Source organism: Barbatula barbatula (genome assembly GCF_947034865.1).
Source record: "Barbatula barbatula genome assembly, chromosome: 7".
Lineage (NCBI taxonomy): Eukaryota > Metazoa > Chordata > Actinopteri > Cypriniformes > Nemacheilidae > Barbatula > Barbatula barbatula.
In genome coordinates this window covers 1,490,055-1,516,731 of record NC_136770.1, presented here as the reverse complement: position 1 = coordinate 1,516,731, position 26,677 = coordinate 1,490,055, and the positions used below count along the sequence as shown (strand labels likewise).

Sequence of the window (26,677 nt, the reverse complement as noted above, 5' to 3'; positions counted from 1 at the left end):
TGTAAACTAATATTCACTGATCACATTCAACTTTTTATTGTCATACCAAAATGAATGGCTTCCGTTCTCTTTATGAAAACGTCAAACATTAACATTGTGAAATATAAAACATTGTTGTTATATCACAGTACACAAAAGTAAAGTGAATTAATAACTCAATAACACATTATTGCGCTTCCAAAAGCATCACTTATAAAAAACAAATAAAGCCTCACATATACAAATGACATCACAAATGAAACAAAAATCTCAGTTTAATACACAATAAAAGAATCATCATGTAAAACTGTTGGCTTTAGTTATGTGGCGTGTATTGTAATGTTGACACTTGGTTGTCAGTGCAAGTTAATCCACCCGTTTTCATTCTTTTTCCTCTTTACTCTGCTGTTTTTGGCCCTTCGTTGGACTTCTTGAGGATGCCCAGCAGTGTCTGAGGCATGAAGTAAGGTCTGTCTGATGTGCCATCATTACGTTCAAGATCCTCCACTGTTGGAATTGAGACAACAAAAAACACATCTCTAGTGCACGTGGTTATTTCAATTTACTGAATCCGGCAACTGCTAAAGAAGGAATGAGATCCACGAAGAAGAGAGTAAAATTTATTAAAGCACGGTGTAAGATCACATTAACAACATGCAAAGACTGAGAAAAGTGAAGGAGAGAGGTAGAAAAGAGGCAACAGAGGCGCAAACATCAGCGACAAATATCAGGCATTAAAAATTCTTGTCGATACATTAACCAGTCACAGCAGACCAAAATATAACAGCAATACGAGTTTTCTTTTCAAACTTGATTGTTTTTTAGTCGTTTTGTTCAGGAATCTCCATATTAAAATGATCACATATTTTCAGATACGTTAGTACAAAATGGCATTGTGTGGTCTTGGCTGGCATCACTGTAAACACAGGGCGTTTGGTTTTGTCGTTGCTGTAAACATAGCGATAATGCCAAATGTTTTTGCATTCTTCAATATGATTAAGACATCGATTAGTAACAATATTTAGGCACGAGTCGAGCACCTACACGTTAACACGTCCTTACGTTCTACATAATACACAAATACACATTCTACGAGTGCTATGTAGGCATATCTAATGCGGTTAAGGTCCACGTTACCGAATCGCTTCCACACTTGAGTACAAACCTGATTCTGCGTATTTATTGTCATGCCATCCATTACGACGAGTTACGATTTATTCATTACAAGTTTGAGTAAACAATACGACTCGAATGAGGGGAGGTTCTTTCCAAAGTATGCTTCCAAAGTCAGTAGCACACATCATGGACATCTATTCCTGAGGGGTGAGCAGAGTCTCACTCTCCTGAGGTCCGTTTTCTTGAGGCTTCGCTTCTTCTGCGTCTTCTTGTTGGTTCTCCAGCTGCGGTGGTTCTGCTTGCGGTTGGGCGGCCTGTTCCTCCTTGTCATCGGCGTCCACCTCCTGCGGCCCGTTTTGATGCGCCGTGACCTGTGGGGGGTCGGGCTCATGCGTCGAAACTTCTTCGGGTTTCTCCTCTGCGGCTGGGGGTTCCTGCTGTGGTTGGGTTTCCTGAGGAGGTTGTTCAGCGCGGGTCTCCTGATTTAGCGGCGTCTCCTCCTCTTGCTCCTGTTTGAGCACGTCCTGCTGTTTGAGCCGAACCTCTCCGTTCTCCTGCAGAGGTACCTCCTCGTCAGCCTGTACCTGGACGACGGGCGTCTCCGCGTGGTCCGCCTCTTCTGCGCTCGGTTCGATGGATAAGATCTTATGCAGCTCGGGGGACATGAAAAATGGCTTGTCAGAGGAGCCGTCATTCCTTTCCAGGTCTTCGCCTTGGGTTTACGTTTGTGCGTGATGGGCAGATTTTTATTGTTAGTGTTTTTGAGAGCAGAAGCAGAAGGCACGTAGCAGAAGGCAGTGCAAGGACATGATTGGATGGAATCATGGTGAAACGAGAGAAAGAGAGAGAAAGGAGGAAAACGGTTAGCAAGCCAAAAGCCCCTAGTGTCAAAAACGACACTACTCATAATAAGAATCTAATATAAATTTCATTTTCTAATTCCAAGAAAAATTATCTAAACGATAAATAATAAATAATAAAGACATTTATCTGTGAGCTGGTTGATTTTATGTCTTTTATATTGAGGATTTGTTTAAATATCTATAGGTGAAATGAATGAGAATTCTTCTGCGACCAAGACTTCTTAAAAAGAGGCTGATAACTGTTGCGCTCTGTTGTGTTAGAAAGAAATGTTAAAAATGTTTCAAGACAGAAACAGGCCAGATTAACACAGAAAATATGTTAAGTTGTTGGCAACAGTCAAAAGATCAAATACCGAAAGCCTTTTGAAAAACATTCTCATTCATTAAAACTATTCTTAAGCAGCTTTGCATACATTGTAAATTAAAATAAATACTAATAATAATATATAAATAAATAATGTATACCTCGTAGTTGAATACCATAAATTGCCTTTATTTTATTGATTCGTCTATTAATATAGTTATTATTTCATTATAATGTATGTAAAGCTGCTTTACAACAATGATAAGCACTTTATAAAACAAATTGAATTGCCATTGAAATTGTTCCAAATCCAAAAGTTTGTAGGGCTGCACCATGAATAAAATAACTAGCTAAATAATGTGATATACAATATACAGTGAAATACAGTAGTGTAATAAATTGGCGCATCAATCTGAACTATATTAAAGTATATTTTAAAACAGTAAATTCTATAACTTACATATTTCGGATTGCTGGTCATCTTACAGACATTGGAATACAAGCATGCATGACATTTGGAAATATTCAAATCATTCATGCATTGCACATACATCATTTTGATTAATAATTGTTCATACAGTATTCATCATGTGTATAAAATGAATCTTTCACACTTACAGAAACAGAGGAAGAGTGTGTCCACACACATTGCGTAAACACTGAAGAAGCCGTGAGCGATCAGATATGCGCCAAACACCACAGTCTGCAAACGATAGAAAACAATATTTGAACACAATCCATCCTTAAACAAACTGGCATTGTCTGACCGATCAAGTTTACTCACCAATATAGGCACCCAGTAATAGTTAAGAGATGGAGCGGCGTCCTCCACAAACTTAATCTGGCCCGTAAAAAAGAAGAAGGAACAAATCCCTGCAAAAAAAAAGAAACAACAGGCGTCAGACGTCAGGTTCATTAAATAACCTGGATTCATGTGACCGAATCACTCACCCACAATTCCCACGATGAGAAGTTTGCCCAAAAATAAGAGGAAGTCCGTCACCTTGTCCAGAACCGCGACACTGATAGACAGAATGGTTTTAGATATGAAATACTGAGATAAATTTACAAAACTAAAAGGTTCAGATCCAGCCGAAACATACCGGACAATGTTTCTCATCAGAAGGAAGAACGCATCTTTGGCAGACGTGCAGAAATTCTTTCCATATATTGCCACCTGAAAAGATAAGGACGGTTGAAGTTTATGCAGTTTTGAAGTAATGGTTAAAAAGTCTATGAAGAATATCTGTACCATGATATAAGCATTTCTGTTCAGGAACTTGATGAATTTCTCCAGACACCAGAAACAGCACTTCAAACAGCTGAGGAGGAATTTGGCAAACTTGTTTTGGGCGCCTGTGGACATTAAATCACACAATTAAAACTCAAAGCATAAAACACAATATAATACACATTTATAAATCACTGCGTCTTCGGTATTCCGTACTTCACATTTTCCTTGCAATGAATTTATTGGACCATCCATAAGCAAATAAAGTCTGAAAAGGGATTTATTTTGCTTTGCTTTTAATCTATGTTTAACATTATAACAGAACCCAATTGTGTTTAAATTGAGTCATTCTTTCCAAAGGGAACTTTCCGTCAGCGTTTACAAATATGACTCATGTGCTGTTTGCCAAACGTCTTCTGAAGCCATCCAATCTCTTTGGTGCTCCATAGAAAATAAAATGATATGTTTTTGATCCCACACGGAACAGAGAGGGTGAGTGACACCAACACTGTGAGAAAAGTGAAGGGTCTGTAAAGATTCTAGAGGAACATATGAAACATGAAGATGGAGAAAAGCAGAGAAACCTTTCAGCTTCTGATCCAGATACTCCAATATCACCCTGATGATCTGAACGATAGAAAGAATGAGTGAACCAAACGCCAGAGAACCGGTGTGGTACCTGGAAGACAAGACCATCAATATATTCAATCTACATAACGAGAAGTATAAAATATATATTATAAGAATGAACTTATCATGACAAATAAGTATATATATTTTGATATATATATTTATATATCAAATATATATTAACGATGAATAATGCTAAACAACGAATCAATCATAAAATCTATGTTATAATGTTATTAAAAAATGACAATCCTCTTTAAAAATCAATCTATCCAAAGAATCACCAAAAATCATTTATCAAAATATTCAATCTAAGAATGAATCCATGATAAGAATAAATCTATCACAAGAACTAATCTATTAAATATATGGCTCTATAATGAAATTCAATCCCAAATAATAAACCACTCCAAAAATGAATCAATTAAAAGATTCAAACTTTAATAAGAATAAATCTATCATAAAACAAATCTCTTAAAAGAATGATTCTATTATGAAACCTTATCTAATAAAACAAAAACGTCCAAAGAACGATTATATATTACAAATGAATCGATTATAAGAATGAATCTTTCACATAATGAATCTATCATAAAACAAATCTCTTATAAGAATGATTCCTTTTCTAAAATAAATCCATTAAAAGATTACAAAATGTATCTAAAATATCAAAATCTTCAATCTATTATAAAAATGAATCTATTATAAGAATAAATTCTCTAAATGCACACCTGAGGGCGCGTCCCAGAGAGTTGAACACAGGGTATGCTGGGATATCATCGGGTTTTTTAAAGGCCCAGTAATAGGAGGCAAACGCCCCTGCCAGCGTGACCTGTCCCAGCGCTGTCACGAAGTTGGCACACCAGAAGAAGAGGAATAAATTGTAAAACTGAAACACGATCAGATACTTGTGGTATAGCGTCTCTCCTCCATAAAAGGCGAACAGACACTCGGCATCGGGACATTCAGCCGTGACGTTTGAGCTGTTGAAAGTCTGAGGCGAGAACAAAGTGTATTTATATTTTAGTTTCGCTCTGCAAATTATGCAAAACACAGGACATAGACGTTGACTCATATTTGGGACAGGCAATAAATCGGTGACGGATGACAAAATGAAGCACTGACCTCAGGGTTACAGCTGTCTCTGAAATATGAACACTCTGTAGTATTGAAAACCTTGTACACTGGCTCATTGGAAGTTGACAAAAATCTAAATAACTGTTAAGGAGATCACATTCGTGTAGAAGGTGTATATAAATATATATATATATCACATAACTTAATGTCACAACATCGTAAGTGATTTAGTTTTCTGTAGGATACACGGCGGTGATCGCCCAGTACGCGATGACCAGAGACAGCAGAACAAAGGTCAGCAGAGGGTAAAACAGTGATGACATCACATGACCGATGGCTCTGAAAAACACAATCGGTTTTCTGTGTTAACCAAGCCCAAAATAGCCCCTGTCTGACACATTGCTGTTTAACGTGTGAAGTGCAGACCTGCTGGCCTCTTTAATGAGAGCGATAGCGATCAACAGCCTCTTCCTGAGGAAGATCAGTAACAGAATGATCACCACCTCCACGATACACAAGATGATCACTGACAGAGAGAAAATAACACAAACACTTTGCAGTATGAATGAAAGGATTCCCCTCTTATGGAATGCTATCATACTATAACACATATCTATTTTTATGTATTCTGTATGGCTCTCTTGACTGCTTACAAAATAATTGCAGCATAAATAATGTGCATGATGCATATGGTGAACAAGTGCGTGTTTGCAAGAAAACAAATATATACTTTAACCTAAAGACACTCACTAAATGCAAGCCAGGTCTGCTGGATCTGTAAGTATACAGAGAAGTCTGTCTGAAGACCCAAATCTTTGATAGTGACATCAGAACCCGCCTGTCCTTTCAGACTCGCGTACTGCATGTAACAATGGAAAATACCTGCACGGAAACAAGAAAAAACTACAAATGTAAACTATTACTCAGAGAGCAAAAACAATGATTAGCGAAACAATGAATTGATTTGTTTTTCTTTAAGAAGAACGAGTTGTGAAATCTCGTACCGTATCCAATCACAAGAATGACCAAGATGATCATAACCCAAACCATGACTCCAGCTAAACACCGCAGCAGGAGGATGAAGATCAGACTGACCAACATGGCGACCACCAATCCACTGACAAGAACATACATTTGCTAAGTGATAATCTGATTCATCATGAAAGGACATCAGGCTAGCAAGTGTAGGGAAGACATCCGCTGTACTTACAGAAGAATCCAGTGCCAGGACTGAGTATAATCCTCAAATATTCTCATGGCCACCGCCCGAGCCTCCACCACTACATTGGATTTCCTGTAAAAATGAATGAGAATTATAAACAACAAAATTACGAATAAGTAGAAATATGCACATTCAAAAATTTCAGCTTTTCAATACTGAAAACCACCATACAAATGAACAAGAGGACTCTTTCGAGGCATTTAGCATCCGAGAGGTTTTTGAGCCGAAAAGAGTGAATTGACCGCTATTAATGACATTAACAGTTCATAAACAGACACATGACATGACTTACTTCGATGCATCGAGGAGATCCGTCGCATTTATATTTTCTCCTTCACCATCTGTAAATGTGGTTTTATTGCCAATCACGACCACGCCGCCCTTCAGCGTCTCCAAAGCAGGCAAGCACCTCCGCGTGACTGAAATACAGGTGTACAGAAATTGACTTAAGACAATAAACAACTATGGTCGAATCAGAGTTGTTGAACTACAACAAAAGATGAAATCGCTTACAAGCCTTGCTAGGTGTGAGCATTGAAGGACACAAGCCGTCCTTCAGGATTCGGGGAGCATTCTGAAAAAAATAATTTAGGATTATTTGAGTTGCATATGTTTCAATATCACGTGTCATGTCTGACACACGGATATCATTCCAGCTCTCTCGACATCCTCAGGCTTTTATTATAATCCATCATATCAGTACAACCGCTCTCTGATGATATGGGACAATACTTAAATCTCTAAAATGCTTCACTATTCATTTCAAGCGTCCATGATCAATAAAACCTGATCATTCTACTGTATATTTAAATGCTGCATTATCCAATTACTAAATGTGCTTTATATAAAAAATATCTCTATTGAGTCAGTGTGAAGTAACTCACCATGTTAGTGATGTTGGTTCCCTCCTTACAGAACTGTTTGTAGTATTCCCTGTCATCTTGATTTTTTAGGGCCTTCACTAAAGTCATGAATTTATTTGGACAACTTTCCACACAGATCTGTCAAAACAAACACAAAAACTCTACTGTGACATGCCATCAACAGACAAACAGTACAGTCACACGGTGCTGTGAAAAGAAGTGCACCAAACCTGTGTAGTAGGACACTGAAAGTCCAGCAGAACCAGAGGACTGGCACACTTCATGATGTTGAAGTAGAACAACAGGGGCTTCTTCCTTTTACATTCACACATCACATACAAGAACATTTCGTAACATGACAACCACAGTGAAAACATGGAAGACATTTTTCAAAGTTGCCGTGTGACTTCACTCACTCAAGAGGGGTTCCAACCTGTCCACAAAACTGACCCCTACTGTCTGTTGGGTAGATCACCTTCCGTGGGTCACCCTGAGACCACGCTTCACAATAAAAGTCAAAATGTGACATTACTATACACCAAACCAACCCAAGCTATGAATGGTTTACTTTGTCACATTTAAATTCACCAACTGCATATTGTGTTCTAAAAACATACAAATATGAGTGTTGAAACTTACCCAGAATTCCAACAGCAAAGTATCCCAGCAAGGCCAAGATGAACAAGATACAACACAGAATGTCTGTGCATCCCCTGCTCAACAAGAAAAGGTTTGCGCATGAGATCACATGTTTATGAAGTTTGTAAACAAAATGTGAGCCATTAATGCTCATACATATCATTCTTTTAATGTAAATATAATTCTATAAAGGTTGTCTCACCTGTTATATATTGGGCCTTTAAATGTGGGGTCAAATTTTCTCTGCTCGCCTGTAAAGATATTAAAAATGTTTATTTATTGCAAGAAGAAATGTAATTTATGTACATATCCAGCCAACAAATGTAATATCTTCATGTTTATTTATTACTTCAGTAAGCATTCTTGTTCTTGTTTCTCTCTCCTTACTTAAGAAGCACACATTGGACCCCTCTACTACTGACAGTTTTCAAACAGGTATCTTCCTACCTATCCCAGAATAAACTACTGGATGACAAGCTTCAAAACAAACCACTCCACAGAGACTGCACTGCTATCGGCTAGCCAAGGGAAATCTAAATCCTCTGTCCTGATTCTGCTAGGCTTATCTGCAGCGTTCGACACCGTCAATCACCAGATAAAGCAACCCTGTCATCTCTAGGAATCTCCTCTCCACTGGTTCAAATCCTACCTCTCCGACAGATCCTTCAGGGTGTCATGGATGGGCTCGCTGTCCACTGCTCACAACATGATCACTGGGGTCCCTCAGGGATCGGTGCTTGGACCGCTGCTTTGTTCCATCTACATGACATCCCTGGGACCCATCATATAGGCACACAGCTTCTTCTATCGCTGTTATGCTGACGATACCCAGATTTAAACCTCATTTCACCCAGACGATACCACTGTAGCAGCTCGCATCACAGCCCTCTCTCTTTCTCTCAACAGGTATTGTTCTAGCTTTTGTTTAAACTAGTAACTTTGTATTAGCACCTATTGTATTATTGCTCCTGTATGACATATCGCTTATTGCTCCCTGAACTCTCTGTAAGTCGCTTTGGTTAAGAGCATCTGCTAAATGACAAAAGGTTAATGTCTCCTTGTGCGGAAACTGATGAATAAATATTTACAATGATGCTTATTTGAAAAGAAATGCAAAAAATTATTCTGTGAGAGTCTGGGTTATATAGAGGGATGGAAGGTTGTACCATCTCAGTATAAAAACAATAGACGTCTATGGCAAGTAACCAAAAAAGTTCCCCTCTGTCATTCAAGACATTTATTTCAAGACTGTGCAGGCTGCCATGTGTTGTGATGAGGAGGCAGTGACACCATGCCAACGCTGCCGTAGATTTTATAGGGCATGTTTGTGTAAGTAAATGCTAAACCTGATGGATCTCACAAATCAATTAAAGTTTAACTCAGTTTTCAGTTTAACACTGCCTAAGGTGTCATGTTGGCTGGATACAACTGCTTCAGCTCATTTCATAACAAAATGAGTCTGTGGGAATTTACTGTATGTGTTGCGCTTCAAAGAGTCTGTCCAATGCATTCATGTAAATGTACTAAAAATAAGGGTACTTTCACACAACAATGATGTAGTAAAACAGAAATCTAAAGCAGCATTGTAGTAAGCAATTGTTGTTTTGGTTGTGAAGTAGGCCTACGCACACATGCATGCATATGATGTCACCATATTGACGATATTACATGTTCTGTAGTTCGTCGTTTTCAAAAAAGTCAAAAATTTCATGTTTTCACTTCTTTGCCGAAGGAGATAATATATTTATGAAACGCTCAATAGAGCAGTTTGTCTGTTTAGGGCTACTGTAGAAACAAAATGGAGAATTCAATGCAAGGGGACCCGCGCTGTATGTAAATAGGAAAAGCTCATTATAAGGTAATAATAACATAACGCTTCATTATGAAAGGCGTTCTGTTATGTATATTATATTGCATTTCTGTCAATAGATCCTGCCAAAATAATTACGTACTGGACCTTTAATGTAATGCAGATTTAGCAAAGAGTCTGTCGTTGAAACATGGGTTGAGTTAAAACCTATTCAAGTGTGACAAAATTCTGGTGCAAAAAATTGCGAACAATTTTACAATCTTCTTTTTTTATGACATAACTGTACATTCGGCGTCTGGGGGGAATCAAAATGTATAACACCAGAATATTTCGATTTATATTTGATGGCTGGTGTTGCAGAACAGGCATTTTTAGCTTGAGGTTGTGGAGTATTCACATGAAAAGGTGTGTGTTGTCATCTGTGCAATGCCTCACACAAAACACAGCCAAGTGTGAATTTGGCAAAAACATGCTGTCTATTTAGGGAAGCAGGTTGGGCAGGGTAAGCGCATCCTGTGGTCTCTTAACTAAATGTTATGAAGCTCTCTGTGCCTGATATCCAGCATTTTCATGACGATCACTACTGTTGTTTTTACTCCAACGTTAAATTTCATTTCATTTACACAAATTAGCTAATGAATTTGTTGAACACAATCCACACAAATAAACAACAACTTTTCATTTCGGTTGGCGTGACCATTTAAATTGATGGATTTGGCAGGTGCTTTTTTCCAAAAAGACTTACGGATATCATTTCTCAGTTAACTTCGTCTTGTTGAGATGACATTGTAAGATTTCTGGGTTCTTAGATCCATTTCAAAAATGAATATCTGAATTATTAAAGACTGGAGGAAGGTTTAGAAACGCGTTTGATCTTTTCCTATAAAGAAAAATCTTCTTATTTTTTGTACTATAGAGAGAGAGAATGTACCGTCCTGTGATTTCTGTGGGTTTGGGTCTTGGTGACGTCCAAAAATCATCGGCTACACTCAACTACCACACAACCCCAGCTAACATATAGATCTCGGTTTGTAGTAATGTACAGCGTGAGTGTCCTATTGACAGTTTATTTTATTGAGTTGGCATCCATTAGAGCAGTCATCGTGAAGTAGACAGATGCACTTAGTCATCCACAAACAGCTCCCCAATGACCAGAGCTTTTGAGAGCTCTCCAAACGACCCGTCAAAGCTAACCGTGCTAAAATCACACATACATACTGATCTGATATCAGCTTATCACGTATTAAATCACTTGATTCAAACTTCTATTAGTATAAAAAACAACAGGTCATCAACATTTGAATTTCTTTTAGTGACATACTGTCATCATATCTATATCTATTATACATATTTATTACCACTTCAAACTCTCAATACTCTGAAACACAGAAAATTCAAATATCAAACCTTGTTTTCCATCATGCAAAGTTCTTCCCATCACAGTTGATAAGTCTTCACAGTATTTTTAGTCTTGTTATCGTCAGCTACAGTAAAAGACTCATCAGTTCACTTCCGTCATCAGAGCAACACAGGAAACCAGCCACTTCTTTCAATCTCTATAAAGCGTTGTGACTACAGGAACCTACTTCCTTAAAGAACCCATGAACTGGCTTGACGTTTTCTTTCCTGTGTTGAGGAATTTCCGTTATAAACATTAAGTTGGGACGGGGCAAATGTAAGAACCCCTCTGCCTTTAGCATTCATTGCAGTCATAACATCATTTATAACAAAACATTGACCGATTGGATTTTATTTATTTACGTTTTGCATAAATCGATTTCAATTCCAACTAGGTGCTGTAAATCACTCCAGGGTTTGTGCAACACAGTCACCATTTGAAAGTTTTTTTAATGAGGTGGCGAATCCATATGAATTTGTACGATCGCGTTAATACTTTTCATACAAACTGCTTTTGCCACAGTGAAAGTTCGAAAATGAAAATTCCTCCATCATTTTCTCAACTTCAGACCCGTTAACTTCCATTGTATGGACACAAACCGACTGAGACATTTCTCAGAATATCTTCTTTAGTGTTTCAATCCAAATTTCAATTGTATGAGGGTGAATAAATGACCTCTTCAATGCACTTTCCATCAAATAAATTCCATCAGGCAATTTCAATAGTGCAGTTTAATGCCGTGATCTGGAGGAACAATACAGTTCTAAAGATCAGATTGCTGTTCCAATATGGCAATCTGTAGTACCCAGCTGTTGTATGTGCTCATGTGATAATGTTTCTGTGTCGTCACGTTGTCCTATTTCCCTATTCCAGCCTGATCTGATGCCTTGATCAAACATTTGGCCGGAGGGCAACCTACAGCTTGATTCTTATCACACACTTTGGCCCTTGTCTCAAACTGACCTTTTCCACCCGCAGAATGACGTGATCTCCTGGCACAATACGGCTTGCTGATATTCAAGATGCCTTTGCAACGATGTGAGATTGCTAGGCAACCGGAGAAAAATGTTTCATTGTCATTCATGAACCAGCCCTGTGATAAAGTTACACTGGACACAGACGGTTTTATAGTGTACACGGCATTAAAGACTGGATCCAGAGGAAGGTGAGTTGGAGTTGTGTGCACTCTATACCGAACATCACGTTACGACTTGTCCTGAATGAATAGCAAATCGGCACTGACATGAGCAGACACAGAACTCCAAAATCCTACTTCAAGAATGCAACGGGATGTCAAGAAAATCACTAAAACTGCATAGGGGTTAACACGTCGTCCTGGCGTGTCCACACGGTCTGTCCACACTAATCCGCAAGTGGAAATGTTCCATTGCCAGCTGGGTTTGTGAGAAAACACCAAATAGACCATTTTAAGTCTCATGTGTTTTAGATATTTCTGAAAGAGTCTTGACAAATGTCTCCGTTAGCGTTTCAGAAGAGATCTCAACAATGTCTCAAAAAACAGCTCAGATTTGTCAAAGAAGATCGAAATCGAAGATCTCAACATGAACTCAAAAACCCAAATCCAGATTATTGTTTTCAATATACATTCATTTCACCTCCATGCTCTTCTTGTGTTTCAGCAATTGTCTCATCCGTTTCACATTTTTTCTCCAAAGCAATTTAACGAGAAACATTTGAGACCAAGTTGGTGTTTAAATGGGTTTAGGTTTCTGCTGTTTTTATTACAAACTCCCACTGATGTTACCATGGTAATGAAAAGTCATCCATGGTTTTACCTGTGGTTACTAAGGACTTATTACAAATACTACTAATTTACAGTAAAACAGAACACAACACACACCTTTTCACGGATTCTTTATATTATAAAAATATATATGTTAAGGTTTATTTAAAAAAGCACACGTTGTAGTTACGGAGTAATAAGAGCGGATCAATTTCTTTTCACACACGGACCCATAAATCGAATCAAACATCCCGAAACACGTGTTTCAACAACACAAGCCTGTTGTTTTCTTGCTCGCCCCCGCCCTTTAATATTCAATCGCGGGCGGGTCGTGTGCTTTATGGGGTCGAGTCCCGGCGCATCACGTGCAATTCCGCATTGATATTTTTCATCAAAATCCGCGAGACCCACGCCCGCCGCATCAGTCATTGTTTCCACGGGGACCCGCCCTTTAAAAATGAAAACCTCTTACCATATTTGGACTCTGGGGTTTTCTCGTCCGGCTCCATGACAGACGGATGCGCACTTGTGTCAATGTCTTAGATCTCAAATGCAACAGTATCGCTTAGGCTTGTGAGGAATGTTTCATCAGTCTCATACGGAGGAAGTGTGCGGTACACTAACAGCACACGCATGATGATGTATTTCGCTTTTCCAACGGGAGAGAGAGCGTGGGCTGCGTCCACCAATCAAAAAGCTGGAAAACGGACAGACATCCGTATCAGCCAATGAAACGTCAACGCTCTTCGCTGGAATTTACTGATTAATAACAAGAAATAAACATTTTTCTTTTTATTAAATGAACTAAAGCGTCATTTTTATATATTAAGATATCATGTTATTATTTTATTGACGCTAGAAGATTAAAACAATATTTGACTCCTTAAAATCCCGAAGTTGCATTATATTATATATTAACCATGTTAGCAATCATATTCTTTTCTTTGTAGCCAAACTAAACAGAAAAGTGCTATGGTCTCACCACAAAAACCTGAGGTTTACCATGGTATTTGTATTAAACTATGGAGTCTTTCTTTTTTTTAAACATGGCTGTTTACCCCAAGAGGACGGGTTATTATAATTAGACCATCCTTCATTTTCCTAAGGGGTTTATAGTATGTGTAAAATGGTATATACAAAATTCTTGTTCCTAGTGTTTGCCTGGCTAGAAAGAAACAGTGCAGGTCAAATGCGTTCAGTTCAATAGCAACCGAGTATAGAAACATCAATTAGAGAAGTGTTAAAACTACTGACCTAATCTGATACTCTCACATTGTCATGATGAATAATGCAATAAACAGCATTACGTTTCATTTCTTTGTCACCCTCTGCCTGGATACACACAAGCCAACACAACCATTCATTATTTATTCTATTCCTAACATTTATGGTTTTACTAGAAACTATAGTTGTTTGGTTGCAATGTACTAAAACCATTGTAACCACAAATGTACTGTGCTGGTCTCACACCACTAAAACCTTGTATAACTTCCCTAGGCCATTAGATTCATAAGTACCAGTGTGCATTCAAGTTTTTTCCATTATTTTAAACAACAAAATTGTAATTGCAAATAAATTGCACAGGTTCAACAATAGGTATGTAATAACACTACCGAGTGTAAAACACTACTGATAAAAAATGTAAACAATATTTCGAAATTAAACGTGCAAACGCCCATTTATGCTATCAAAATATTAACTTAAAATCACACGGAGTACTTCAAGTAAATCATTTAAATCAAAGGGGTTAATCTGACAAAACAGTTTTGAAACCCCTGTCATAGAATAATGAAGCGTAAATATTTATAACAATAACATTCACGACACCCACTGAGCAGTCTGGGTAATGCCATCATCCTTTAAAGGCGTCATAAACCAGGCTTTGTAATCATCCAATCAGATCGCGGGGCGCTATCAACGCCTACGACGTTCCGATATGTAACAGCGGTTCTTTTCAGCCATTACGAGTGTGGCCAGTTTATAATGTTGGTGAAATAAATAAATAAATAAATAAAATATTTTAGATACCACTTGTATTTTGGCCAAATGAACACACACATATATATAATTGTGAAGTATACGTTATTCTTTAAGATGATGCTTGTGTAGAAAATGCCACGGAATGTATGCAGAATGCCACACAAAACATGGCGGATACGTCGCGACGCCTCCTGTTCCACGCGCAGAATCTCTAAATATATGTAACGTTAGTGTTGTTGTTGCGTGTTAGAGGGAGATCATTTGATCGAAAAGGTGAAGGTACAGTCAGTGTTTCTTTATGTTTGCTTTCAGCGTGACTGCATGACATGCACCTTTGAGATAAGAAGGAAGTTGAGGACGATTAAACGTAGTTTTAAGTGTATGTGAGTTGCGTGAGAGTATATGCTGTATGCAAGTTATGTAACGTAAACGTGTCTACGGTACGTTAAGTAAGTGACGTTGTGTAACCACGCGTGCACGCACAATAGAACAACATATTAAATGCTTACATTATAAGTTAAACATTATAGGCCGTTGAACCTTCGAGTTCAGTTCAGACTTTGTACAACACATTAAGTAATTTTGCGTGCCTTACTAAACGTAAAAAAATCTGGAAGGTAAAGAACCAACCAGAAATTCAGGTCAGACTTAAGTTACACATGCCTAAATATCTACTAAAGTGAACTACGATTTGTATTATATAAATAAAATACAATGTATGTTTTATATAATTACAGTATTGTGGTACACTGATACTGTAATAATTCTTACTTGTTGAATTGGTGAGAGTTCATGTATATGTTTATGTAATAAATATATATATATTTTTTCAGATTTGGAGAAAATGGCATTAAGAACAGCTCTCTCACGCTTGCTGGTGACCTCACAGAGATGTTCTGTGGTCTCTGTGTCACGAACCCAGGGCACAGCAGCATTTTTACAAAAAGGTTAGAATAAGATCACTACTTCAAGTGACTCTAGCCGTTACTTAAGAGTAGACTAAAGCAGAAAATATTTTTACCACACATTCATGATTTCAGAACCAATTACTGTATCCCATTTTTTTTCTTAGAGGGAGTGGAGTCAAAGAAATCAACCAAGACACGTAAATACGTTTTATATATTTAAAGACATCAATTTTTCACCCTCAAGTTGTTTAAAGCCTGTATAGTCTCTTTCTTCAGTGGAACACAAAAGAAGATATTTTGAGAAATCTTCATACGATGGAGGTCAATAGGGTCCAGAGTTGTTCTTCGAAAATATAATCTTTTGTGTTCTGCATAAGAAAGAAAGTCATCCAAGATTTGGAATGACATGAAGGTGAATAAAGGATGAAAGAATTTTAGGGTAAACCATAACTTTAACACGCTGTAGTCTATTTTAGCTATAAATAAGCTTTTCTTGTTTCTTTTAGCTGCGGTCGAGTTTAACTGGCGTGATGCTTTGGATCTGGAGGGCCAGCTCACAGAAGATGAGATCATGATCAGAGACACTTTCCGCACCTACTGCCTGGAGAAGCTCATGCCCCGGATCCTCCTGGCCAACAGGAACGAAGGTGAGTAAATGTGATGAACGCAACACCAGTATGTATTCTGCCCAAGATCAGGCATTCATCTTTGACTTTTGGTTCCAGTTTTTCATCGGGAGATTGTGAACGAAATGGGAGAACTTGGTGTCCTTGGACCCACCATTCAAGGTACATTAATACACTGGCCACCATTGGGACTGTATTCTATGTTGTTTACGCACAATATGACTTCGATCTCTTCTCTTGTAGGTTATGGATGTGCCGGCACCAGTTATGTAGCATACGGTCTGATCGCTCGGGAAGTGGAGAGAGTGGACAGCGGATACCGTTCCGTCATGAGTGTTCAGTCCTCACTGGTCATGCATCCCATCAATGCCTATGGATCAGAAGCACAGAAACAGAAGTACCTGCCTAAACTGGGTTAGTCAAATCTGCATCTCGGTGTACATTTCAAAATGTGTGGGAAATGTGGCACCATGCTAAAAGTGCAACGTGTTCATTTTGCCCAGCTCGTGGAGAGATTCTGGGCTGTTTTGGACTTACAGAACCAAACCATGGAAGTGATCCTGGCAGCATGGAGACCAAGGCCAAATACAACCCCTCCAGTGGTACCTATTCCATCAGTGGAGCGAAAACATGGTAAATGCCACGGAATAGTTCGCATTTTTTGGTTTAGTCAGGATCTTCTTTGGTGAGAGTATATTCATTGATATAAAATGTAGGGCAGGGTTTATTTTTATATATCAGAATAGAAAAGGTTATTGGTCATAAAAAGAAAGAGGGATTCAGAGGGATACAAACTTGTATGAGAAAATGTTATGTTTATTTGTAAATGGATTAACGTCCACTCTTGAATCGGTCACCGCGGGTAAAAAGTAGATTATTTTTTAAAATTATTTTCAGTTTTTCTGAATTTACTATTGGGTAAAATTATCATTTTTGTCTGTGAACTTCTAACCATATTTCTCCCAAATTTTAATCACAAGGATTGTTTCTATTTGGATTTATTTTTAGAAATTGGAGAAACAGGTGAAAATAACAGAAAATATGCTCTGCATTTTTTTTAGACCTAAAATTTTGCAAAGTATTTCACTTTTAAGCAATAAACAGTAAATACATGTATTTATGAAAAGTTGACTTAAAATAACAACATTCTTTCAGAAAACGGCTTTGTCCTAATCCTAAATGTGCAGTGAAGTTGCACAACATAAAGTGATTTCATCAGTCTTGTCTGTTATGTAAGAGACATGGTCCATATTTAGATTTGTAGCTTCACCTCTACAGGGTATTTGTCCCTCACTGCTTTAGAAGCACACTGACCATCTGTTGACTTAACAATCATGAATGCAACATGAAGTCTGATCTGAAATCACAGTAGAGGAATTATGTAATATGTAAAGATTTAAATCTATACAGGTCAGTGGAATGGATGAATGTCTATGCACCTGTGATTGAGGAAAAAAACCCAATTTGATGAGATCTCATTCCTTAGATGAATAATCCAGTAATCCAGAGATGATGTATTTTTCTAGACTAACTCATGCTGGTTCCCTCGATGCATTTTTCCCATAGACTTTTGAAAGATCGCAAAAAATATGCTCTGTGATTATCATATGTGTATGATGTTTACACGTTTTGTCTATCAAGATAATACTTACAAATGAACACCACTTTTGTTACTTTTGAAGCAGAAATACAATCTGCAGAAGTAGAAAGCTAACACGATGCTATAAACAGACTACACTTAAGGTCGATCGATATCAACGTCATCACCACCAATCCTCCGAAATCTCTTTCAAACTTGATTAAAAATGTGTTCCCTTTTAAGTAATTGCTCTGTGAATGAATCCGCATCCATGTTTTAAGAGATTTGTGCCCATGTTGCATTATTTGTGAGCTTTAGTAGTTGCTTTTAGCAGCTTGTTTGCAACCGCCGTTTTTAACACACAATCAGGCTTTAAAAATCACAAGCGGGTTATAATTTGTGTGTTTTATGTCATAGAATAAGAATAAAACTAAAATATTTGGACACTTTGTTTAACACCAACCTTATTCCGGGCGATTTACCCAAAACCCATTCAAAACACCCATCGACTTTGGAGCTACGTTACCAGAAGTTCTAAAATGCTAACTCGCTTCTGGGTTTTGCATACAAAAATACATCATACCTGAGCCTCGCTATACTGACCACCAGAGCACTGGCAACAAAACTGACCTCAGATCAGCTCCGAATAAAAACCTGACTAAGTGTGATTTTTTCCTTTGAACAGGATCACTAGTTCCCCATATGCTGATATCTGTGTGGTGTGGGCCAAATGCGACGATGGCCGAGTGAGAGGCTTTATTCTCGAGAGGGGAATGAAGGGGCTGAGCACACCCAAGATTGAGGGCAAGTTCTCCCTCAGGGCATCAGCCACTGGCATGATCCTCATGGATGAGGTCGAAGTGCCGGAAGAAAACTTGCTACCACATGTGTCTGGCCTTGCTGTGAGTATATTGATGGACAGTAACACAGGTTTAATAGCGCACAACCATCCAGAACACCCTAGCAATTTTATGACAACGCGTATTTGATTGTATACTTGTGTTTTTGTAGGGTCCCTTCGGGTGTCTGAATAATGCACGATATGGCATCGCATGGGGTGCACTGGGTGCTGCAGAATTTTGCTTTCATGCCGCCCGTCAGTACACCTTGGACAGGTGAGCTAATGTCTTTTACTGTCTTCCTGTAGCTTAGCGATTCCATAATATGGCTTTGATTTACAGAAACCTTCAAATGAAAACCCCGAGTGCAAATGTCGCTTTGAATGAAAGCATCTGCCAAATGCATAAATGTAAATACAGTCACATGAACTGCTTACAGATATCAAAGTATGTATGAATGAATGTTTTTCTTACCATTAGAATCCAGTTTGGAGTTCCTCTGGCCAGAAACCAACTCATGCAGAAAAAAATGGCGGACATGCTGACGGAGATCACGATTGGACTCCAGTCTTGTTTACAGCTGGGCAGACTCATCGACGAAAAGAAGTACGAAAACATTGCTTGCTTAACCTGCAGGTTTCCCAGCTTTGCATAAGATATGATTAAACATGCTACATGTCATTTAAAAGAATATAGTGCATTGTCCTTATGGAACACTGCTCTCTGAATTTTCTAACGTAGATACGCACCAGAGATGATCTCCATGCTGAAACGCAACTCCTGCGGTAAAGCCCTGGACATCGCCAGACAGGCCAGAGACATGCTGGGCGGAAACGGCATATCAGACGAGTATCACGTCATACGCCACGTCATGAACCTAGAGGCGGTCAATACATATGAAGGTAAGAATACAAGGATGTGGGCCGTAACACAAAAAAATGCATATACTGTGAATGCAAATGTGCAGATTTGCCCAGTAGAGGCCAGTATATGCTTTAATGTGGATATTAGAAACGCTCTCAGCCACTTGATGCTTGAACCCTCGTTTTAAGTTTGTGAAAACCTTATTTAAGACATAACAGTTTTGTCTTTCTGCCCCACAGGTACACATGACATTCACGCTCTGATCTTGGGAAGAGCCATCACTGGACTCCAGTCATTCACTGTTGGGAAATAAACCTCTCTCTGAATAAGGCTGTGATGGACTTTAAGTAATGACATAACATCTACACAGCTCTCAAACAGTGTGAAAATACCATTGTCATTTCTGCAAGTTTAGTCAATGGGTCCAAAGTCGCATCTGCTCTTTGTTCACCGAAAGGCAAACGTAATTACAAAATGGTTAAAGCATTAATTCACTCAGATATCAAAGCGATCGTTATTTGCTCACTTTCATTAAGTAAAGCTACTTTATAGCACTTTAAAAATAAATAAAGTTTGGTCAAGTGTACTCGACATCCTGTGTGCATTGAAGTCGGTCGGGACCCGCTGTTTAGAATCACCAAGCTCTTGTAAATGTTCTCGTATTTATGGATTTAAAACAATAAACTGATTTCTGGACAATGTGCTTTCATTCGAACGACAAATAATGTTTGGTGTTTCAGCAATAAATGATGTTACGTCAGCACGTGTAACAGCGGATCCGTGAGATCAGCCCGATTTATATTTCACCTGACGTGACGCTGATGAGAGGGAATCGACCAATCAGCGCGCTGAGCGAGTAAAGATCATTACCGCTGCGCTGGATGAGGGGAAGTCACTTACATCACCGCGCGTCTCGAGCCGCGTCCGCTTTTAAAGCATCGATTCTAAACTTCATTTAAACGACAACTTTCTTCTTATATTCTGTTTTTCTATTAATTAACAACACTTTACTTTTTGCACGTAATTAACCCAGCAGATACACTATGAAAGACGTTATTTTATCAATAAGAGACGCGACATTAGAGATTTTGAGTTACTTTGGATACAGCAGTTTCCTATCGGACAGGATCTGAAACGTGAAGTCCGCGACATTCGGACATGAACCCGGTTAACATCAGCAGGATGAACGCGTCCGACCTCGGGAACGCGGTGTATCAGTTCGCGGTGTACGAGGCTCCGCTGTATAAGGATTATAAACCACCGGCTCGAGACGTCATCCAGATCCCCAGGACCGCACTGTACCTCCTGATGGCCGCTGTGGTGGTGGTCGCGGTCGCTTATGCCATCGTGGGGCATTTAATTAAAGACCTCGCCCATGACATCTTAGGTAGGCACCTGTTTGGGGAGTGTGGGATTTGTTTTTATTATATATTAGTTGAAACACGAACTACATTTCTTGAGGATACATCTTATTAAAGCCATGAGCAAGTCATAAAAAATGAAAGATGTAATTGTGTTTTAAAATATGAAGCGAACCTGGCTATAGGCTGAAATAAGACTGTAAACTTCGGTATGGTAAATTGTAGTAATATTCCAAGATTTTACAGTTTTTAATATTTACTATAGAAAATAGACTTATTAGGATTTGTCATATTAAGGAATTATTAGTACGTATACATTCATAGAATGCAGCTACTACAGTAAAGTTGCATCATTGTTCATATGGTAAGTTTTTAATGTTTAACTCTGTAACAAATAATTCCATAAAAAAATACAATGTCCTCACATTATTATGTTCACGTTCAATGTATGCATTTAAAAACACCTATATTTTTTAATGAAAAAACATATTATTATATTGCAAATGCAACGCATGATTTATTTTGCAGCGAGAATTACATTATACGTGTTATCGTTTCTCTATTTTCTGAAGATTGGGCTTTAGGTCCGGATGAGGAGATTGTAAAGGGCAGCAGTGAGGCTGGTGAGGACACCGGCACCCACACGCCCTCGGGCCGCACACACTCCCATCTCAACGCCTTCCACGTGTGGGATCAGGACGACGTGGTCATCCCCCTCTCTCCGGAGCACAATCCCCAGCTCAGCCCTATTCTGGCCGTCATTCCCTTTATACCGCATTTCTTCCCGTCATCCACATCACACAGCATGATCAACAGCCCCGCACCTCAGATGCAGCCTGGGGAAACCAACAGGACGCCACAAGAGGCTTACGTCTTTCCTTCCCCGAAAAACACATGACAACGCTGCGCTTCATCAAATGCATCATTCCATGACAGAAGAGATGACAAAGTGTGACTGGAAACGCAATCGTCTCAGACATTCAACTTAAACGCCTCCCCAATTGATTCAATCAACCAAGAAACATTTCACAGGGTGTTGTATACTTTATTTTACTCTTTGACTACAAACGTTTCGTCCCTTCATATCATGTGACGATAAATGGCATAACCTCAGAACACACGCTGCTGACCTCAAACAACCTCAATAAGCCTCATTACCTGCCCGTGTTTGCCAGGTAATAAAGGGACAGGACGAGAGGCCACACCATCACGTCTGTAGGATTGTGCCAAACCTGGAGCTGTGCTTTCAAGTTCATCTTCTGAAGCCAAAATATCAGGAACAGTTCATCACAGGACAACTAACAATAAGGTCATTGATGTGCACAGAAATGGTTAGTTATAGGAAGTGATACTACACTTGTGTGTTGCGAACATTCACAAGCCGATAAAACTGGATTGATACGGAATCGAAACTGCAACTGACAAAATGCCAGAGCACAGGTGTGGATCATGCAAATTCCACTTGCATGCATTTGATATGTCATCCATCAGTGCATTCAATATACGTTTTATCGGTAAATGATTTTGTTTTCTAACGTTATTGTGTTCCATTTCCTCAGATGCATATGTTTTTGCTCTGTGCACTCATACCCCTGATCCTCGTGTGATGCCCCGTTTCAGTAGTGCTTAAGGTCCACTGAATGTGATACTAAATATTGTCTGCATTAAAGGATCAGCTTAACTCCGGTCATGTGCAGGTGTTAAAGTGTTAAGTAAGGATGACGTTAGATTTAACGTCTCTTCCCTGTGACGGGGCACAAATTGAAACTTGACTGGCATCTACAATAGTGTTGTACAGTTTGTGTTTACGTCTGTGATATAGGTTACGTTCCAGTAATGTTAACGTTGTAAACATATTTATGAATCTTTTCTGTATAAACATGCAGTACTTGTTCATTTTGAATCATTTGGGTGCTTGTGACCTCTTCACCAGATCAATGCGTGTTTGCTCTTTTAGTTACACAACTTCTTTCATCAAACATGATATACAACGTGTCGTTATAATCACATGACTATATTTTAAAATATAATTCCTCTTTTTGAACTATTTGTTATATATTTTTTAAGCATTACTTCGGTTACAGGAACTATAGTTCAAAATGATTAGTGCAGGATGTACATTACAAAACATACGATGATGATGCACTATAAAGAACAACTAAACCTATTAGATAGCGGTAGTAGTTCACATGTGAATGCCAAGCTAGAAATAACCACACAGGTGGGTAGAGAAGGCTTTACGTTACACAAACCCACATATAGGCGCTCTCGGGACACATAACTTGTGTATAGACGAAAAACACTTGCCTAAAATGATTATTCCTTCAATTTAGTTGATTATCCTTTTATGACCTTTCAAGGCTTCAAAAAAGGCCAAAGCAAAGTTAAGATGCTTGATTTGCAAACTGTTGAATGTAGATTTAGAGAATAGTTCAGATTAGGCCAGATTGAAGCCAGGGCACAGCATGTGCTGAAAAGATTAGAGCCTCGTCCAGAATGCCACAGATTTCACAATGCCTCAGATTGGTCGGCTCAGGTCATGAGGCTTGGATTGACACAATGCTTAAAGAACGCAATAACCGTTGAGCCAAGTGACAAAATGCTTTGAAGACATCACCAGAACAGGGATTAAACACAGAAGTAAAACAAACCAAATGTTACCAATATTAGGACGGAAATTTAATGCAGCTTTGATTCTGTATCATTGGGTTTCATGCAATAGATGGCCTTTGAGCTTCTCAACTTTGATAATTAGGTTCCATAAAATCGGTCTCTGCAAAAACCTTTTCTGCCAAATGACTTACATTGAACACAATTTGGTGACCGTTTTGATTGTCATGTCTAAACCCATTCAGTTCATCAGCACAAGACAGTTCAAGCAAAGCTATCATATCTAGTTTCTGATGTAGTCATATTCTATTCATTTAGTGACAAAAGGTGGAGCGAAAAATCCATGCAATTATGGGTTCGATGTGCAAGTGCATTGGGGGAAATAAAACGAATGTTACAGATGCGTATCTGGGTACACAACGCACACCCTGCTTACCACAAATGTCACAAGACTTTAAAAATACTAAGGTGTGTCTGTTTGGAACAAACCTTTAGGATGGCAGCCATGGTGGTTTTCACTCCGAAGTGCCAGTCTGTTCGAAAGGCGCCGCAAGTTAACGCATGACTTAATGAGAACACGTTTCAGCTCATTGTGCATCAGGCCATAGTAATGAGTAGCATAGACCGAAGTCAAAGACACAAGTAATGCCAACGCAATAGGACCAGACCACCACAGACTGGGGCAAGAAAATGAGAAGCTAGTAATAATCAAGTAATTTAATAGTTTTTAAAACAATCACATGTTCAAACATTTATACCTTAAAAGCCCTAAAACATCTATAAATATTTAATGCACAACTGATATCTTGTATTCACGCTAAAAGCCACATTAAAAAGTTTTGCTTAAATGCTTCAATCATAATCATCATTTTCTTCTCGGAATTCTTCGTCACGCTTCTTAAGAACAGCCTGGTAGAGAGACGTCCCTCTTGCCTGGATGAACGTAACGGTCATCTGCTTCTTATTGACCTCCACATGGGCAAACCCACCCAGGGTGGTGGCGTCACCGTTGAAGAACTTGAGGTAACCTCGGGGAACCTTGTTACGGTGCCGCACGTCAGGATCCATAAAGTTACCAGCTCCACTAACCACATAACCGATACCAGACTCCTTGAGGTACTGAAAGACAGTTGATACCAAAATTTGTAATCTTCAGCACCCAAATAAAACGTGAACCAGAGGAAAACACCAACCTGTAGGTTATGATCATGGCCACACAGATACGCCGTGGCCTTGTACTTCCTCAGCAGTGGCCTCAGTTTCTTCAGCAAGCAGTCAGTGGGTCCGTGCTCCGAGATGGACCACACGGGGTAATGACCAGCCACCAGGAGATAATCCGCCTTAGACATGGCCAAACGCTCCTGAAGCCAGATCAGCTGTTTGTTGGCCTGAACGCCACTGCGGGGAGCTTTGGGCTGCTGGTCTAGGAAGTCATCGGAGTTTCCACACAGCAAAACTGTGTCCAGCATGATGATTGTCATTGTGCTGCTGGTTTTAGGAATGCGAAAGTTCATCTCGTAATAGTAGTAAGGGAAGTTCCTTTGAAATGGAAGACCTTATTAGACACGACACCAACAGGTAGCAAGGTCACGAGTTCAATTCCCAGGGAATTCAAGCTAAACTTGTGCACCTTAAGTCATTTTGGTTGTGTCCACCAGAAGTGTAGATGCAACATTAAATAACTCACCATCGTTTTGATCGTTGACTGTACTCAATTTGAGCAAGAACGTTTCCTGCATGGTCGTGATTGCCAGCAATGACGTACCATGGAATGTTAAGAGAAGCCTGAGTGTACACGTTTTCAAAAGTGACCTTCAAGAACAGAGAACAGGGCGTCAATACAAAAATGCTGGGTTGATTTTAAACCATGGTTGGGGCAAATATGGACAAACTAAACATTGGTTTGGCTTACAAAGATGTAAACAAACACTAGAATTTAGACATTGTAGATTCAAGATGAATGAGGAATGTACAAAACATGTATACATTGGCCCATGGAATGAACTACGCTGGGTCATTTCAACCCATGGTTGGGTCAACTACAGACAAATCCAACCCTAGAATTGACTAGATTTAACCCAACGGTTTGGCTTGTCCTTTCACAAGCTATGGGTTGAAGCATTTTATGTAGCCTCAAATACGTGTCAATTCATAAACGCTGACAAATGTGAGTGACAAACCTGAAATCTAGGGTCATTCACATCAGTTACACCCTTGTAGTAAAAGTTATCTCCAACAGCAAGAACAAAGTCAGAGCCCATCTGGGAAGCGGTTTTGGCCATCATGCGAGCAGTGGCCGTCTCTATAGGGGTGGCGTAAGGAGGATACGGCAGACCTCCCCAGTCTCCAACAACCAGGAACCTGATGGAGGACTTGTTACCTACCGACACAGAAACCAAAGATTTCAACAAAACAAAGAGTAGTGTAAAAGAAACAAAACCCAGTGGAAACATCAACTCACTTCCTTTAGCTTCCAGGTCAATGAATGAGGAATGGTAGCAGAGGACCACAGGGAGAGCAGTAAGAAACAGCAACATCATTGGTGACGCCATCTACACAGAATGGCAAAAACACAAGCAACTTCAATCGACTGTCAAAAAAACCCATCACGTAACCCAAAAAGATCAACCGCTACATACTCACACCAGCAGCTTTATCACTCCACAGTGATCCTCTCTCTACACCTCTTACCCTGCCAGAGGGCTATCTGTGCATTTATACCATATCTGACCTCACTAAACCACACCCTGATTTCAAGCCCATCTGTTTCCTCTTTCCTAATCACCAAACCGACCAATCGGATGGCAGAGATGCTCAGAAGACCTCCCTTTCTACTGATTTCTGATCAAGGAACACAGTGGCTTTGATCTTAACAGATAAAATGTGTTTGTTCTGTGAAGCATCTTGTTTGTCTTACAGAATCATGTGAGTGAGAGCAAAATTTGCCTTATTCAGCCACTTCAGAAACCAAAGCATGCTTCCCCCCATAGTGAAAAAGGAAGCAACTCTTTAGTTGGTGTACTAACATTTTAT

General features: G+C 39.1%; 5 protein-coding genes across 11 annotated transcripts; 2 read left to right on the top strand and 3 right to left on the bottom strand.

The window, feature by feature from the left end:
* Nucleotides 1–20: 20 nt before the first annotated feature.
* slc44a2 (solute carrier family 44 member 2 (CTL2 blood group)) lies at nt 21–13,525 on the bottom strand. 2 transcript variants are annotated; one of them, XM_079460463.1, is made up of 22 exons: nt 13,350–13,525; nt 8,127–8,175; nt 7,925–7,998; nt 7,702–7,786; nt 7,516–7,600; nt 7,307–7,423; nt 6,936–6,996; nt 6,715–6,841; nt 6,411–6,494; nt 6,205–6,317; nt 5,951–6,082; nt 5,627–5,726; nt 5,447–5,539; nt 5,249–5,333; nt 4,855–5,117; nt 4,078–4,172; nt 3,515–3,618; nt 3,366–3,439; nt 3,214–3,284; nt 3,047–3,135; nt 2,881–2,965; nt 21–486 (listed from the first exon to the last, which is right to left on the bottom strand). In XM_079460463.1, exons 1-22 carry the CDS (start codon nt 13,384–13,386, stop codon nt 377–379), a joined length of 2,133 nt encoding a protein of 710 aa, XP_079316589.1. In that variant the 5' UTR covers nt 13,387–13,525; the 3' UTR covers nt 21–376. The 2 variants fall into 2 exon arrangements, with proteins under 2 accessions (XP_079316589.1, XP_079316590.1); XM_079460464.1 differs by lacking the exon at nt 13,350–13,525 and adding an exon at nt 11,142–11,304.
* LOC306896452 (uncharacterized protein) lies at nt 586–1,897 on the bottom strand. The gene has a single exon (XM_079460465.1). It carries the CDS (start codon nt 1,758–1,760, stop codon nt 1,290–1,292), a length of 471 nt encoding a protein of 156 aa, XP_079316591.1. The 5' UTR covers nt 1,761–1,897; the 3' UTR covers nt 586–1,289.
* Nucleotides 13,526–15,014: 1,489 nt separating the features above from the next.
* gcdha (glutaryl-CoA dehydrogenase a) lies at nt 15,015–20,511 on the top strand. Of its 5 annotated transcripts, none has more exons than XM_079460086.1 (12): nt 15,015–15,130; nt 15,691–15,804; nt 15,930–15,962; nt 16,272–16,412; nt 16,491–16,553; nt 16,635–16,805; nt 16,895–17,024; nt 18,656–18,872; nt 18,982–19,085; nt 19,290–19,415; nt 19,551–19,711; nt 19,913–20,511. In XM_079460086.1, the coding sequence occupies exons 2-12, from the start codon at nt 15,702–15,704 to the stop codon at nt 19,984–19,986; spliced, it is 1,323 nt and encodes a 440-aa protein (XP_079316212.1). In that variant the 5' UTR covers nt 15,015–15,130; nt 15,691–15,701; the 3' UTR covers nt 19,987–20,511. The 5 variants fall into 5 exon arrangements, with proteins under 5 accessions (XP_079316212.1, XP_079316211.1, XP_079316213.1 ...); XM_079460085.1 differs by having other exon boundaries at nt 15,016–15,136; nt 19,913–20,392; XM_079460087.1 differs by having other exon boundaries at nt 15,047–15,498; nt 19,913–20,392.
* A 56-nt stretch (nt 20,512–20,567) lies between these two features.
* Nucleotides 20,568–22,919, top strand: LOC306896277 (uncharacterized protein). Its single transcript, XM_079460090.1, has 2 exons — nt 20,568–21,060; nt 21,607–22,919. The coding sequence occupies exons 1-2, from the start codon at nt 20,832–20,834 to the stop codon at nt 21,930–21,932; spliced, it is 555 nt and encodes a 184-aa protein (XP_079316216.1). The 5' UTR covers nt 20,568–20,831; the 3' UTR covers nt 21,933–22,919.
* A 1,274-nt stretch (nt 22,920–24,193) lies between these two features.
* acp5a (acid phosphatase 5a, tartrate resistant) lies at nt 24,194–26,575 on the bottom strand. Of its 2 annotated transcripts, none has more exons than XM_079459818.1 (6): nt 26,288–26,575; nt 26,106–26,196; nt 25,825–26,024; nt 25,332–25,456; nt 24,838–25,183; nt 24,194–24,763 (listed from the first exon to the last, which is right to left on the bottom strand). In XM_079459818.1, the coding sequence occupies exons 2-6, from the start codon at nt 26,194–26,196 to the stop codon at nt 24,497–24,499; spliced, it is 1,029 nt and encodes a 342-aa protein (XP_079315944.1). In that variant the 5' UTR covers nt 26,288–26,575; the 3' UTR covers nt 24,194–24,496. The 2 variants fall into 2 exon arrangements, with proteins under 2 accessions (XP_079315944.1, XP_079315945.1); XM_079459819.1 differs by having other exon boundaries at nt 24,345–24,763; nt 26,284–26,324.
* Between the last annotated feature and the right edge of the window lie 102 nt (nt 26,576–26,677).